The 16,478-nt window shown below is 41.2% G+C and overlaps 1 protein-coding gene across 1 annotated transcript in view; it reads right to left on the reverse strand.

The window, feature by feature from the left end:
* Positions 1-4,506: 4,506 nt before the first annotated feature.
* GM2A (ganglioside GM2 activator) overlaps positions 4,507-16,478 on the reverse strand; it is a 15,511-nt gene continuing 3,539 nt past the window's right edge. The window contains exons 2-4 of the mRNA XM_069102572.1: positions 12,744-12,896; positions 6,259-6,444; positions 4,507-5,674 (exon numbers count right to left, since the gene is read on the reverse strand). Of these exons, the coding sequence (XP_068958673.1) occupies positions 5,519-5,674; positions 6,259-6,444; positions 12,744-12,896 (495 nt within the window). The 3' untranslated portion in view covers positions 4,507-5,518. The remainder of the gene's footprint in view (positions 5,675-6,258; positions 6,445-12,743; positions 12,897-16,478) is intronic.

Below are 16,478 nucleotides of genomic sequence, written 5' to 3' on the forward strand. Positions count from 1 at the left end.
GTGGTTAACATTAAATCTTGGGAAAGAAAAATTTGGTATCGTGCATAAAGAGCTGACCATGAAGCCAGAGACATCTGGGTTCAAGTCCTTCTTGACTTATACTAGCTGGGTGGCTATTGACAAATCACAACCTCTCAGTGCTTCCAAGCAACAATAAAATGATTAGACAGAAATTGCTGATCTGCATCGAAGGGAGTTTTCACACCAAGATCTTCCCAAACTGTGGTCCTACAAATGAAGGAAGGCAGATACTGTCCAGGGGAGAAAGAGTGGAGGAAGTCAGTGTGTTACAGTAGAAAGTGAGAGTGAAAACTTATTTGCCATTGAATCATGGTATGACTTTAAGAAGTCCTTTCCCTTCCTCCTCTGGTCTTCATTTTGCTCTCTTATAAAATGAAGGAGTTGGATGCCATTCTAAAATAAGTAGTTAGTCTAAGTTGGGTATTGAAGGATTCATGTTCAGAAAGGAAAAGCAGTGGCAATGGGTATCCAGAAGATGGTGACAATGAGCCAAATCTGGGACTGGCTTAGGGGAAAGAAGTTTCCTGGGAAGGTGAAAGATACACTAAACCATGGTCAAGAAACTGCACTAAAAGGAGATTCGGGGTTACCACAAAGGAACCCAAGACAAAGGAACCCAAGACAAAGGAAAAGCAGATGATGTGCAGGGCTGCGCAGTTGGCACCTTGTATGGCAAAGCCCAGCGCTGGCTCTTTTCTCCAAACAGACTGGGAGTCCAAGAAGACCCAGACCTTGCCTCCTCCTGTATCCCCAGAGTGAATCAATACTCAAGAACTAATTATGGGCCAGGGCTAAGTTGCAGGGAATGCAATTTAAGCATGGTATTCAAAGCCTTTCATAACCAGGTCCATTCATAAAATCACAAAATCTGAGCTGGGATAACTGAGGTTACTTAGCTCAAATAGGAGTATACAAATAATCAGCCCAGATAATGTAAAGTACAGAAGCTTTGGCCTTGAAGTCAGAAGACTTAGATTCAAATCCCACCTGATAATTACTCCCTGTGTAGCCTTGAAGAAGGCACTTAACTTCCTTGAGAGCCCAGCTCCCTCTCCCTCTTTCCAATGCCACAGAGACCCTGACCTGGCTTCATGCTGCAGAAATTTACTTGAGCCTCAGACGGACAGTTTGGACACACTTCCTTAAGGAGCAAAAGCCTGCCAGGAGCTGCAAGCCAGAAATACCTGAGCTGCAAAGCTCTGAACTACTGGTGTTGAGCCTGAGAACTAAGGAACAGAGAGTGGAACAGCTTACCAAGACAGGACACCCTTCGTGTGGGGAGCTGTGAGCCCAAGGAAAGAGCACAGCATCCAGGTGGGGCCATTTCTGACCACCCAAGTCAGGTGAGACAGAGACCTGAGCACATGAATCATGAATGCCCAATGTGAGAGGAAGCTGAGAAGCTTTGAGATCCAGGCCCCACTGAGAGGGAGTGGTGATAAAGATAAGTGGGGGGTGGGGATTGAGAGTACCAAAGATTTCAGGAATTAATCTCAAAGACCTTAAACATAAACAGATAAATTAACAGGAAAAACAAAGAGCAATATGGTCTCCAGATCTAATAAATAAGTTCAGATATCTACAAATACTGCAAAACGAAGGGAAATGATCCAACACTTGATGATAGAGGATCCTGCAGAATGAGAACATGGAACCACAACATGCTGTTCTGGAGTGGTTTAAAAGAGAAATGAGAAATACAACAGAATTTAAATATCCTTCATAACAAAAATGAGCAGCACAGAAAACTTGAATCTACCGAAAGGAACAAAAAATAAGGGTAGATTGGTAGTGCAAATTGCATAGAAGTGAAGGACAATCTAGTAGAAAATCAAAAAACAAAAACATTAAAAGAAAATATGTTCATTATGCTAGCAAAATATACAGCTCTTAAAGACAGAATGTGTGGGGACAACCTAAGGATCAGCCTAAGGATTTCCCAGAAGAACATGACAAGACAAAAAAAAAGTTAACACTACAATGAAAAAAAACAATAAAAGGGAATAGCCCAAAACTTCCCAACACAAAAAATGAAATTGCAATTGAAAGAAATCAGATTCCTCCAGAAAAAAAAAAAAAACACCCAAGGTTGCAAACTCCAAGACACGATTTAAACAATTCAAAAACAACAAATTCTACAAGTCTTCAGAAGAAAAACCATCAAGTAGAAAGGAAAAGATATTCAAATAATGCAAGACTATTCCATATCTACTAGAAGAAGAAATACAATGTGTTCCAAAAATCATTGGAACATTCAATAAGTTTGAAACATTTTTAGAAAACAAGAATTGAAGAGAATACGTCCTTCTCAAACGCGACAAATACAATTGCAGTAGTGAATAGATGCAGAAAGCAGGACCAGTGATGATAGAAATTCTTTCTAAAGATATATGAGGAGATGGTGGTGAAAGGAGAAATTTGCCTAGAGGTAACAATGAAAAAGTAGAAAGGGAAGGTGTGTTATGAACAGAATATGACAAAATCCTGCCTACAGGTAGGTGATGCTTTTATGGGGCTACATTACAATATGAAAGGGGGTTAGAGGAACAGGGGGACAATGGTTCACTGGGGTCAAATCTAGGGCTAGCATTGGGGGTAAGATGACCTCTGTGAGTCTACAAGGGAGTAAGGGGGAGAAAGGGAAGCCTTCCTCTGGAGATGAAATGGGAGGGGCTCCACTAATGAATGCTCCTATAGGTGAAGGGAGATGAATCTTTTACACTGGCTGAGGCCTGAGGATTTGTGTCTGAAAAGTCTCCTTGTAGAGACAGAATGGGGTAAACTATCTCATACAGAAGAGGCAAGGGAAAATGGTTACAATGGAGGGGAAGAACAGGAAGGCAAAAGGGAATGGGTCAACCTTATTCTCATTGAATTTGGCTCAGGGAGGGAATGACATACACACTAAATAGGGTATCTCACCCTACAGGAAAGTAGGGGGGGAAGGGGATGAGAGGGGAGAATGATGGAAGGGAGGGCAAGCTGTGGGGAGGGAAGTTGGAAGCACCCACTTTTGAAAAGGGACAGGATCAAAATAGAGAATAGAACAAGTGGGAGGTGGGATAGGAGGGAGGGAAATATAGTCAGTCTTTTACAATATATCTACTATGGTAATGTTTTGCATAGCTGCACATGTACAACCTATATTGAATTGCTTATCTTCCCAGTAAGGGTGACAAGGGAGGAAGGGAATGAATCTGGAATTCAAAGTTTTAAAAGCAAGTGTTTAAAATATATATATGTATATATATATATATGTATATATATATATATATGTATACATATATATACACTATTATTAATACTATTTTACATGTAATTGGGAAATAAGATATACAGACACTGGGGCATAGAGATCCACCATGCCCTACTGGAAAAGTCAAAGGGGGCATGGGAGAAGATATGGAAGAGAGCAGATTGGAGGAAGGGATATCCTGTGGGACTGCTATTTTGGGGTGGACAGGGGAAAAACAGGGAGAAAATTTGTAACTCAAAATCTGGCAGAAATGAATGGTGTAAACCAGAAGTTAATAAAGCATTAAAAAAAAAAAGTCTCCGTGTCCTGGGTGGGGAAGAGGTGGAACCCCTAGAGGCAACTAGGACCTGGCACGGTGGAGCTGCATGGACATAGGGAGATTTCTAGGGAAATGTAGGGGGAAAAAAGGTCAGCAAGAAATGGTATAGGTCGGTGGGGGAAGGGTAGTGTCCTCTCTTGATATCTGCAATAATTGACCTTGGTCTAATTGCAAGACACAGCAGAAACAGGGAATTCATGGGGTGAGCCCTACAAGGCAGTAGCAGAAAGCACTTAGGGGGCAGGGCCGAGACATCTCTGATGCTTTGATTGTAAAAACAATACAGAGAAAAGGAAATTGGATCAATGAATCAAGGAATGAGTAAAGAGAAAGAGGAGATGGATAATGAGAATCTGAGAAATCCTTTTTGGAAAGGGTTTGTGCAAAAATGAAATAAAAAGACTAAAGAGGAGTAGCTAAAGTAGAGGAGGGGAAGGTAAAATCTGCTTGACTAAGAGGGGAAAAAAAGAGGGGAAAAATTCATAACCAGATAAAAGCAGAAGAGGAACAAATAAACAAAATCCTAAAGGGAAGAGTAACAAAGGAAAGTGGGAGCCAGTGGGAACAGGGCCACCTTAAAAAAAAAAAGATTGAAGTAAAGTTAACCAAGGAACTTAATCCAGTATTGTTTACAGAGAGACTAGGCCTGACTTCAGGCAAAGCAGTGACTCCTGCTGAAGAGTGATGGGTTGGGTCCTTGAAGCTGGGTGGTCCTCCTTTCCCCTGGCACACCCTGGCCATTCAAGGGAGGAAGACAGGGCTAGGGCTGTGTAGCTGGGATAGTCCAAGAGTCGGGCCTGAAGAAAAGAGTTATCCAGAATTCTTAGAGGAACAAATCCAAACCCAAAGCTAAAATATCTCTTTTAACTGATAAGAATAACAAATGTAGGAATGCAAATACAACAACAAATTGTAGAAGAGTAAATACAGATTTATTTTTAGTCCAGTTTTAGTTTACTGTGAACCCCTGGGGGTCACCCACTGGCCCTTGTGTACCCTGTGTAGAAGTGGGCTGGGACTGAACCTCAGGCTCCAGCTACTCCACCCCCGTCCACATCCTTATCCCTTAAAGAGGGGTATGGAAGGATGGGAGGCACAGCTGAGGAGCTTTGGCAATTGTTCTCAGAAGACTGACATACACCTTAGGACAACCTCTTTGGTCCATACAGAAAACCTAGTGCCCGACACTTAGGCCACTGGCTCCCCGGTTAGAAAAAGGGGATAGTCACTGCTAGCAGGGCCTCCTGGCTGGATTACCAGCTCAGGTAACTTTCAAGATGAGCCAGGGTTGCTATCCAGGAAAACTGAGGCCCTGGGGACTCCTTCCAAAAGGGGTCTGAGGATCCATTTTGTGTACCTACTATTGGCTGCTGCTTTTCCAGAAAGCATAGGAATTAATCCACTCAATCAGAATCCCCTCCAAAAGAGGGAGGCACTGGGGGGGGAGGGGGGGAGGGTGGAGAAGCTTGAGTGGGAGGATCATTAAAATCAGAAAATATATATAAAGGTCTTCCAACTATGTAAATGTTAGCTATTATTATTTTAAAATATTAATTTGATTACTTTAAAAGATCCTATACTGAACTGAGAAATAATACCGATCATGAAGGTGTTTGCTTCTCAACACTAAAAAAGTAGGCCAGTCCTTTGAATGGGTTTCCCCTTGGGAGAAGAGGCCTGGGAACTGCTCGTGCTTAGCTGCTCATAGACCATAGGCCTGGGGAAGAAGGAGAGGCCTGCGCTGTGTGGGAAGAACAGAGAGGTAGCTATCCTGGGAATGAAGAAAGCTGGGAGGTCCAAAAAGTGAGAACTGGATTCTTGTTCTAAGCAGAAATCCATAGCTGAGGCTGGAGTAGGTGGCTAGACAGCAAAGTCAGAGTCAGCTTCACTGACCAGTCTATAGAGACATGGATTGTGGTCTCTCATTTCTCCGCGAGAGAGACATTGATCTTGAAACAGCCCAGACGTGCATCGCTGTTGCTTAGAACGATCTGAGCACGGTAGTGGCCACTGCTGAGAGAAGGTGGCAGCTTCACAGGAGGTATTTGGAAGCTGGTCTTGGGCAGAGAGTAGGTACCCTGTGGAGAGATAAATGAGGACCAAGAGTCAGGGAGGAAACTTTTCTAGCAGTGCCCTCCCCCTCCTCCCAACTCCCCAGGCTGGCACAGGAAATATTTTTCTGGTTGTGTGTCAGAGGCATGTGAAGGTTTCATGTCAGTGGTGGCCCACTTCCCTCATTTTTACCACTTTTTCTAGGCTTCCCTTTTCTCAAGTCCCCAAGATTGCCTGCCCTGATAAGGGACCAAGAAAAGGGAATAGTAGCAAATAGCAGCTTTCAGAACTACTCAGGGGCCAATAGGTCAATAGTCCCCAAATTGGAGAACTCCCTTCAACTTTCCCACAGTACTTGCCATGCTCAAGGCCTCACCCCCCATTCTCTTTTCCTACAACACTGCTTGCAGCTGGGACCCATGTCTCCTCTCCAAGCCAAGATAGGGCACCTTAGGGGAATTTCCTTAGTTTCTCTAGGAGTTCCTGAATTCCCACAGGGTCACAGATGGTAGAAGAAGAAAGAGGACCTGGAGTGACTTGGACCAGAGGACCACCCAACACTCCCTTCTCCACACATCAACCATGCAAAGTGACCTTCCCAAGGACTTACCTTCTTAAAGGGGCAGTGACAGGGCAGGCCATAGGTATGGAGAGGCTCAGGGCAGGATTCTCCAGGTGGAATGAAGGTGTCAATTGTCTCACATATATCTTTATAGGTGCAGCTTCCAATCTTTTTAATACAGGGAATTTGCAACCAGAATCCAGGAGTCATTTCTTTCTCCAAAGTTACCACTGTCTTTTAAGGGAAAAGATACAATTCATGAGGGGATTAGCGGGGGCTGGAAGTGGACAGAACCCATCCACTTGGTCTTCACAACAACCTTAGGAGAGGGCAAGTATCTTTTATCTTCAGTTTACAGATGATGAAACATGAGGACCAAAGGTTTAATGACCTGCCCAAGGTCACAGTGTCAGGATCTAGGAATAGAAACCAACTCTCCTGTCTCTGAGATCAGGGCTCTTTTCCACAAATACAAATGTGATTTGAGCAGAAAATGTTGAGGAAATACAAATGTATAAATGAAAAAAAGCATTTTCCCTTTTTACTCCTGGTTTGAGTGAAAACAATATGAACATGTCATCTTCAGAGTCCATGAATGACCACACAAGTTATTCCTGTGTACTCAGTGGGCTTTTCTGTGTATTACAGTAAAAATAACCTTCCAAAGAGCATAAAGACCCCACACTAAAGCAGAAAGCAATGAGGAGAAAAATTTTATTTCTTCTTAAGTGTCTAGTTCACTTGGTGTGGGGCCTGAGAGCTGGATTTTTTCCCCGCATTCTCTAGCCACCCCAGTGTCTCTTACTCTCCTAAATTCTTTGCTTTTGGTCTCAAATCCCTTCTCCAAAGATTTGGCATCTTAGTGTAATAGGAACTTCAGATATCTTCCTGTGAAGACGGAAGAAGGTCACTAAAACAATGCTATAGGACCCTGCTCCATTCTTAATCAAAAGGTTTGGAGGAAGAGAAGGTAGAGGAGCAGCTAGCATTTATATAGATTGTGCCAAGTGCTTTAAAAATATTATCTTCGGGCGGCCAGGTAGCACAGTGAGTAAGAGCGCCGGCTCCAGTGTTGGGATGACCTGGGGATCGAATCCGGGCTCAGACACTTAGCACCCACCCAGAAATAACTGGCCGTGTAACCTTGAGCAAGTTACTTAACCCCAATTGCTTAGGGGAGGCCAGGTAGCACAGTGAGTAAGAGCACCGGCTCCAGTGTCGGGATGACCTGGGGATCGAATCCGGGCTCAGACATTTAGCACCCACCCAGAAACACCTGGCCGTGTAATCTTGATCAAGTTACTTAACCCCAATTGCTTTAAAAAAAAATACAGGCAGTCACCACCCTCTATCCTGATCAGACCCTGTTTGGATGGGTGTCCAATTCTAACTTTCATTAAGAGACATCAACTTACTGGCGTACAAAGGAGGGTGACCAAGAGACTTGAAATCATGCCAAAAAAAAGAGCTGTTTGACAGGATTAAATTGGAACTAGGCCAAATGGCATACTTGGAAAAGACAGTTCTAATAATCATAATAATAGCAATAATTAGAATAACTAGAATAACAACCAGCATTCACATAATGCCTAGTATGTACCAGGTACTGTACTAATCACTTTACAAATAGTAATTTCCTTTGATGAAAATAAAAGGAAAATATCCTTATGATGAGAAGTCCTCAAAAGTATAATGGCCAGCACCGGACATGAACTCAGAAGACTTGGGTCCTGGTCCTATTTCCAATACTAACCAGTCACTGGATCAGTATCTTCCCCATTCTGGACTTCAGTTTCCTCATCTATAATAATAATTTATTAATATATGACTGGTCCCAAAGATTTTTCTAGACCTTGAGTTTCCACCCCATTATAGGGATGACCCAGAGCTGCCTTCCTACCTTCAGCTATACTTTGTCCCCTTTCCCACCACACCTCACAGTGTTTGAGAGATACTCAGTTGTCTGCTCCCTACCCCCCAACCAAGCCATCTTCTCTCCTGATTTCTTCTGAACATAGATATAATAACCGTCATTCTTATTTTGCTGGGTTACATCAGTTTCGTTGGTTTTTACAAAAACCCTAGGTGGCCCCAATCTATCCTGAAGTCCAAAAAGTGAGAAGGGCCACCATGATTCCCTACAACCCGAGCGCTTAAAAAAAAAATCAGGTAGCCTCCTAGCCATGGCACTGGTTTCAAACTGTGATAATCACATGTTGCCTTGACTTTTCCAAAATATTTTGGGGTGCGGGGAAAGACAACAGACACTTACTTGAGCCTCCTTAATTCTTGGGTAAACAACTATTTTCCTTTGACATTTATCTAACTAGCTTGCCTCCTTCTGAGCTCAGCTATCCTCCCCAATCCTACCGCCATTGACCCAATCAAAAACCACCACTGCATTCTGGATAGTCTACACTGAACAGGACTAGCCAGAGCCATACTGCAGCTGACTCCACATAATAACACAAACTCATTCAAACAAGCATCATGTCCTAGATTCTGTGGAAAAGCAGTTTTGTTCCCTGGTCCTTACATTTCTCTGCCAATGTAGTTTTTTGAAAATCAGAGGGCCTGCCTGGGTTTGGAGCCCAGCTCTGTTATTTACCTATGTGACTTTGAGTAAAGTATTTTCCCTTTCTTGGCTTACTTTCTGTATCCATAAAAGGAGGTGGGAAATAAATGAGTTAGAGTCTTTTCAAGCTATAACTTCTACCTTTTCCTCATAATAAATCCAAGTTTATCTCTCCTATAAAAAAACTGATGAGGAAACAGAAGAGTTTGTGACTCTGTAATCACTAGTGACTTTATTTGGGTTTACAATGTACTTCACATACTCTGAAGCTTCAGAATCTGTCAGATGAGAATTGTGGGTATTTTTGTCATTTTACAGATGAGGAAACTGAGTCCTCGCATATGGTCACACAGCCAAGTGTAATTTGAATTCAGATCTTCTTGACTTCAAGTCTAGCTCTTTTAGCCACACCACGCTCAGTCACAACTAGAGTGCCCACACAACTACTAAGTGGCACTCAAACCCAGATCTTCTGATCCCAAATCCCATGGTTTCTACTATACCATGCATCTCTGAAAGCAAAACCTGCAATTCTCCTGAGACTGAAAATACACCCCATGCAGGGAACTGACACCAAGGATCATTCCTCTGCAGATAAATGACCAAAAGATAGGAACAAACAATTCAAGAGGACGGTTGCAAACTACTAAAGGATGCCTACCCTAGTAATTTTGGAATGCTCCAAATCGCAAATAATGAAAAATACAAATCAAAATGAATAGGAGATTCTTCCTTATGTACATCTTTTAGGAATGATAAGAGCTGGACATAGTCGATTTTAGAAGAAAAGCAGGAAAACTGGGCATACCAATATACTGTTGGTGGAGTTTTAAAGTGGTTCATCCATTCTGTATATCAATTTGTAATCATGCAAGAAGTGACCAACTATATATATTCTTTGACCTAGCAAACCCTCTACTAGATATATACATAGGTACTCTATATACCAAAATATTCATATCATTCTTTGGGTAGCAAAGAATGGTAAAACAAAGTGAGGGGGTGGTAGGGAGTAGCCATCATTTGGGAAACAGATGGGAAAAACTATGAGATACCATGAGAATGTAACAGAATATTATTTTGCATAATAATGAGAAATTCAGAGAAATATGGTAAGATATGTATGAACTGATGCTGAATACATTAAGAAGAACCAAGAAGATGCATGACAACAAAAAATAATAAAATAAAGATCACTAAAGGGAAGTCAAGCTATAAATGAGAGAAAAAACATGAAGATTCCCCAAAAGAAATAATGAAATATAAATACTCCCTCAAAAGCAAGAGAGCTGGAGAAGGGACTAAATAGAAAATGGAATATAAATTGTCAGATAACGGTCTCTGTATCAGATATTTCTACTTAATTGTTTTTGTCACAAGGGAATACGTGTAATAGGAAATGACTGATATAAATATGAAAGGAATCAATAAATTTATGTATTATCTTTTAAAAAGCTTAACTGGTTAGTAGTTTTTTAAAAAATGATTCCTCGGGCGGCCATGTAGCACAACGAGTAAGAGCACCGGCTCCAGTGTCAGGATGACCTGGGGATCAAATCTGGGCTCAGTTACTAAGCACCACACCCAGAAATAACTGGCCATGTAACCTTGAGCAAGTTACTTAACCCCAATTGTTTAAAAAAAATGATTTCTCCCTTCCCTAAGAAAGCACTTGGAATCAAGAGTTACACAATCTTCATACAATTCATTCAAGTTCCTATATGGGAACCTTAGCTGATTATTGATAGGGAGACCATCTAATCCAAAACCACTATTTTTTGTAGAAGAGGAAACTGAGCCAAGAGGGCCAGAGATATCTGAGATAGAAACAGGCCTAGAACTAGAATCTAGGCCTCTCCCTGACTTCTACTTCAGCTAGCTAGCACACTGCAATATGGCAGTCTTGCTAACTATAATGGTCTATAAATAGTCTATAAACATCTTCAGGGTAAGGGATAGCCTTGCCTTCTCTTATGCTTCTCCCAATCTAAGACAAGATTTGTCACTAAGTGCTCCATAAAAGATTTGATGAGTATAGGACCTGGAGTCAGGAAACCACAGTTCAAACCTTAACTCTGACATTTGTTAGCAATATGATGATCATGGGCAAGCTAGTTACTTAATCTTTCTCACTTGTTAAAATATGATGATAGTACCTATGCTGCCTAGATCACAGAACCTGAGGAATGTGCTTTTGCAAGCCTTAAAGCAGGAAGTAAAATGCTACTATTATTTGGAAATAAAGTGGAGGATAGAGAATTATGTTCCAATATGATGGCATTGTTCTCACCTAGCTATGTCTCAAGGTCCCTTCAATAAATGATATCCTGGGCCTGTGGTAGGCCTAGATCTGGCAGGCATGACTGACCTCTGAGTGTGCCCCATAAAATGCACCCCTAATTGTAATTTCTAACTCAGAAATTACTAGAGATGGGAAATCCAGGACTACAATCTGAATGAAGTTAGATGATTGCAAGGGAATGGATCAATGACTCAAGGCAGGCAAGATCACCTCTCAGGCAGGCTAGCATCTTGCCTGGACTCGGCTCATACCCAGCCTTGATGAAGATGACTCTTAACACCCAGAGTCGGGATAGACACTGCAACTAGAGCCCATTCAGAGGAAGACTCAGCGCTTGGGGACATTCCTGTCATATGGAGGACAGAGAAATTAAGAAGTAACTCAACTTCCTATAGTATTTTACACCTATTCTTCACAACAAAACTTAAGGGGAAGAGTTAGGGCAAGGATTATTATAGATCTGCAAAAATGCAATTCTAGAGTCTATATTTTATGTGGCAGCCAGGTGGTACAGTGGATAAGAGTGCCGAGCCTGGAGTCATGGAAGATTCGGCTTCAGATTAATCTTCATGAGTTCAAATCTGGCCTCAGACACTTACTAGCTGTATGACCCTGGACAAATCACTTCACCCTGTTTGTTTCACCTTCCTCATCTGTAAAATGGGTTGGAGAAGGAAATAGTAAACCACTCCAGTATCTTTGCCAAGAAAACCCCAAGTAGGGTCACAACTGAACAACAAAGTTTACATGTTATTCTTGGTTCTGTTTAATTTTCTCTGCATCAGTTCACACAAATCTTCCTTCTTTTCTCTGAATTCTTCATTCATAATTTCTTACTGTAAACAGATCTATTTAATAAATGAGAAAATTGAGATGCAGTCAGATTTTTAAAAATAAAGCAAAACCAAACACTTGCCCATGGTCACACAACCATCCTAGGATTCAAATCTAGATTCTATGACTTTGAGTATAGGATTTTTCCTCTCTACAATGGAAAGAGCATCCTTATGGATAAGGAAAATAAAACCATTTAGTTAGAGTGACTAGACCAACCCAGGTTATAAAGACATTAAGTGTCAAAGGCAAGATTTTAACTCAAGTCCTCTGACCACAGGGCTCTCTACACTGTACCACACCATCTCCTTATAAAATAAAAACAAAAACAACATTTATACTCCGTGTTAAAAGCTTTCAGAGTGTTTTATAAATATCTCATTTGATTCTCACAATAACCATGGGAAATAGGTGCTGTTACAGTTCCCATTTTTGAGATAAAGAAACTGAGATAGTAGTTAAGTGACTTGCCTGGAGTCAAACACTGTAATGCAAATAAATGTCAGATATAGGATTCAAACTCAGGTTTTCCAGACACCAAGTCTAGCACTCTCCCCACTCAATCTTCTAGTCCTATAAAATGGGGATAATAATCCTTGCCCCACTGCCTGTCTGCCCTGAGGGGTCATGATGGTGAAATAAAATGCTGGATATGAGAACATTACATAACTAAGTACAGGTGATGATTATTATTATTACATTTAGTAGAATTTGAACTTACATGGCTATGGTCCCTTGAAGTTCTCAAATTCCTTGTAGGGGTCTATTTGCCAAGTGTCCTTCATCCCCAGCCTTTTGCCCCATCCCCCTCCCAGGGCTTACCTTCACTGGAGAAGTGAGGGCTACATTCGTCTTGGTCTCCATGCTAACGTTTATACTTCCAGGGATGCTGACAGGAACTGGTTCTACCTCCAGGCTGGTGATCACTACTGGGTCCTGTCCATCATCACAGTTTTCCCATGAAAAATCACTAACCTGATATATGGGGAAAGCAACACAAGAAAATTATCTAAAAACTCTCAAAATATTTTTTTGCCTAGTAATTCTGATGGGGTTTAGGCTCTGGGAACCTCCTTGAAACTTCCCACTTCACAGGCATTTTTCTGAGGCCATAAGCCTTTCATTAGCTAGGCCCAAATCTCTGTTACTCTTAACCTCCCCTAGCCCTCCATTGCCCAGCTATTTCCCACCCTTGATCCTATCAAAAAATCTAAACTCAAATCTGTTACCCTTAAACTAGTCTAGCTCTCCATTGTCAGTCATCTCCAGGTGGCCTTCAGCTACTTCCCACCCTTAATCCCATTCCTGGAGTCAAGACCCTCCACAAACCCCTCCTCTACTCCACCCCTAGATCCCTCCCACAGTCTTTCTGTATATATCCAGCCTCCATGAAGTTAATCTAGGGCAGACTCACTGTCAGATTATTCTGGCCTGTTTGTATTGGACAAGTGTCACAAATACTAAGGCTCCTTAAGTCTACCCACTTTAGTGAATCTTTAATAAACTTTGTTTTTCTTTGACTGAGAGAAGGATTAAGTTGAATTTATTCGGCAGGACCCGGCATGTTGGCATTTGGGGGTCTTGAGCACCCCTAGAACCCTCAAGCCTCGACACTTCCAACCAGCCATTTTCAACTAACCAGTCACCTCTGAAACCAAGTTTTATCTAGCATTCATTTTTTTTTTTTAGGATTTATTCCCTTTGCTTCACTAACACCTCAAATATAAGATTCTCTTCATACCTTCTACAAGACTTTCTTCCCTGAACATATCAGCTTTATTCCCATTGTTGCTCAGGTGGTTCCTCCAATGACTCTATGCCTCTCTATTCTTAAAGGTTGAGCTTAATTCCTCCCCCAGGAAGTCTTCCCTATTGCCAAAGAATCAGTTTGTATCTATAGCAACAAAATTTAGCACTTGTTCCATAATTAGTTTATTGCCTGATAATCATTAAAAATCATATTTTAGCCAAAGTCTGAATTAAACAAACTGCTTTGGTTGATTTAAAAGTGCCTTTCCCTGTGGTAGCAACTTCAAAGACCAGAGGTGAGATGCCCTTTATCTGGGGTCTTACTCCACATGAGAGCAAAACAGACATCCTGAGACCATAAAATGTAAATAGGCTCAGCTCTGGTCTTTGTCAATTTGCATTTACAACCAAGGAACTCTTTTCACATATAGATGGTAACAAATAGAAGTCATCAAGTTTTGTGGCATGGTCATCCTGACCTGGGATGATTCTGAAATGTGTAAAAAGTCTAATGATGCCTCTGTTCATCAGTCAGGACTTTAGTCCTGCAACTCCTTGTTCAAGTACTTAGCCTTAAGGGAATAACGAATAAATAACGTAATTTTTATATTGATATTTCTCTCCTTTAACCAAACTTTTTCTACAGGTAGACATGCCTTATGTGGACACATATTAGTTTATTTAGTAATATCAAGAAATAATGTATCTTTGCTCAAAAAAGCCCTTTCCAGAATCCATGGGAAAGACCCTAGAATAAAGCAAAAGCTAATATGTAAAAATACTATTTGGATTAAATACTATTTGGTTAACATGGATGAATTACAAAGCTCTTCTCCCACTCCCACCTCCATCCAGGTTCCAAAAACCTCTTAGACCACACCACATCCCCAGAATAAACAAAAAGACCAAACTCCAAAAAAAAAAAAAAAAGATTCTTCATCAATGGAGAAGGATGAGTGGAGGTACCAAATCTGCAGGGTTGGGTGGAGAGGCAACAGCAAACAAAAGAGTTAAAAGGTTGAGAATCACCCTTAATCATTTCCTTAGGCAAAATCTTTTGGTCAAGGGTCAAAATCCCTTTAAATGCTGCATAATCATCTAAGGGCAGAAGGTAAAAAAGACCAGGCCAGTTTGGACATTCTTTCCTCAAAACTTGAAATGGCTTTCTGAAAGACTTGAAAAGTCTTCTAAAAGCTTAAAAACTCATGAGTACAATATTAGTATTTATATTTTTTCTTCCATACTTATGTACCCTAATTATAGCATAGAATATCAAACCTGAAAAGGGTCTTATAAATTCCAACAGAGAAGGAAAATGAAGCCCAGAGAAATGAATTAACCTAACCAGATTGAGGGTAGGGTCTGTCTTATATAGCTCTTTGCATTTGCTGACCACGCCTTTGAGAATAAAGGCAGGAGCAGCTAGATAGAGCACTAGCCATGGAATGAGGAGGGCTTAAGTTCAAATCCAGCCTCTGACACTGTGACCCTGGGCAAGTCACTAACCCAGAGTGCCTAAAAAACAAAGCAATAAAGGCATCGATCAACAGTGGCTTTAATCATTAGCAAATATTGTATTAGCCAAATATAATTTTCCATATTACTGAGTATAAACGCTCTATCTTATCATGGCCTAGGAATTGTAACTGTCCTACCCTCAGAATTTAGTTTAATTAGGGATGTAAAACAAGGACATACACTCAAATATAACACCATGAAAAGCTGGGTTATAAGAAGAACCAGGTACAGCCAGGTGGAACAGTGGATAGTGGCAGTACTGGAGTCAGGAAGACTCATCTTTCCTGAGTTCAAATCCAGCCTCAGACACTTAATAGCTGGAAAGTTAATGGTTAATAATGGTACTTACCTCTCAGGTTGTAGTTCGAATAGAAGAGGGGAATGGTTAAGTAACAAGTGTCTACTACATAGCAGGCACAGTACTAAGCTCTTTACAAATATCTCATTTAATCTCAACACTGTGAGGAAGATACTATTTTTATACCCATTTCACAGCTGAGGAAACTGAGGCATACAAAAGTTAAGTGATTTGCCCAGGATCCTATAGCCCGGAAGGGGCAGCCAGGTGGTGCAGTGGATAAAGCTACCAGGTCTGGAGTCAGGAAGACTCATCTTCCTGAATTCAAATCTGGCCTCAGACACTTACTGTGTAACCCTGGGCAAGTCACTTAACCCTGTTTGCCTTAGTTTCCTCATTCGTAAAATGAGCTGGAAAAGGAAATGACAAATCACTCCAGTATCTTCAACAACAAAAAAAAGCAAAACCCAAATGAAGTTACCAAGAGTCAGACTTAACCAAAACAAATGAATAACAACAACATAGCCAGGCATTATCTGTGGCTGAACTTGAACTCAGATCTTCTTGATTCTAAGTTCAGCTACTGCAATACCTAGCTGCCTATCTGAAAAGACTTACATGGGCCTTAAAATATCTTAAAGATTGTCGTGGGAAAAAGTAAAGGATTTGACTTATACAAGGGAAAAAGAAGTGTCTCTAGAAGGTGGCCTCTGTAGCAGCAAGCACCCCAGCGTCCCTAGGGTGGCTGCTCACACAGGTTCTTGGATCTGCTTTGATAAAGGAAAGCAACTCAAAATGGGTTAACAAGCTTACTTTAATCAGTCAGACATGTATCTTTTACCTAGTTTAGGGGAAAAAGGTCAGCACCCCGAACTTCAGAATACACAGACAGAATTAGAAAGTCAGAGAAACAGATCAAGTAGACAGATTTCCAAACTGTCCAAGCATTACATCCATACCAAATCAACATCTGGGTTTCAAAGCCAGGGGGC

This window comes from Petaurus breviceps, unplaced genomic scaffold (genome assembly GCF_028583685.1).
Source record: "Petaurus breviceps papuanus isolate PSGF00001 unplaced genomic scaffold, PetGlider_PUasm1.0 551, whole genome shotgun sequence".
NCBI lineage: Eukaryota > Metazoa > Chordata > Mammalia > Diprotodontia > Petauridae > Petaurus > Petaurus breviceps.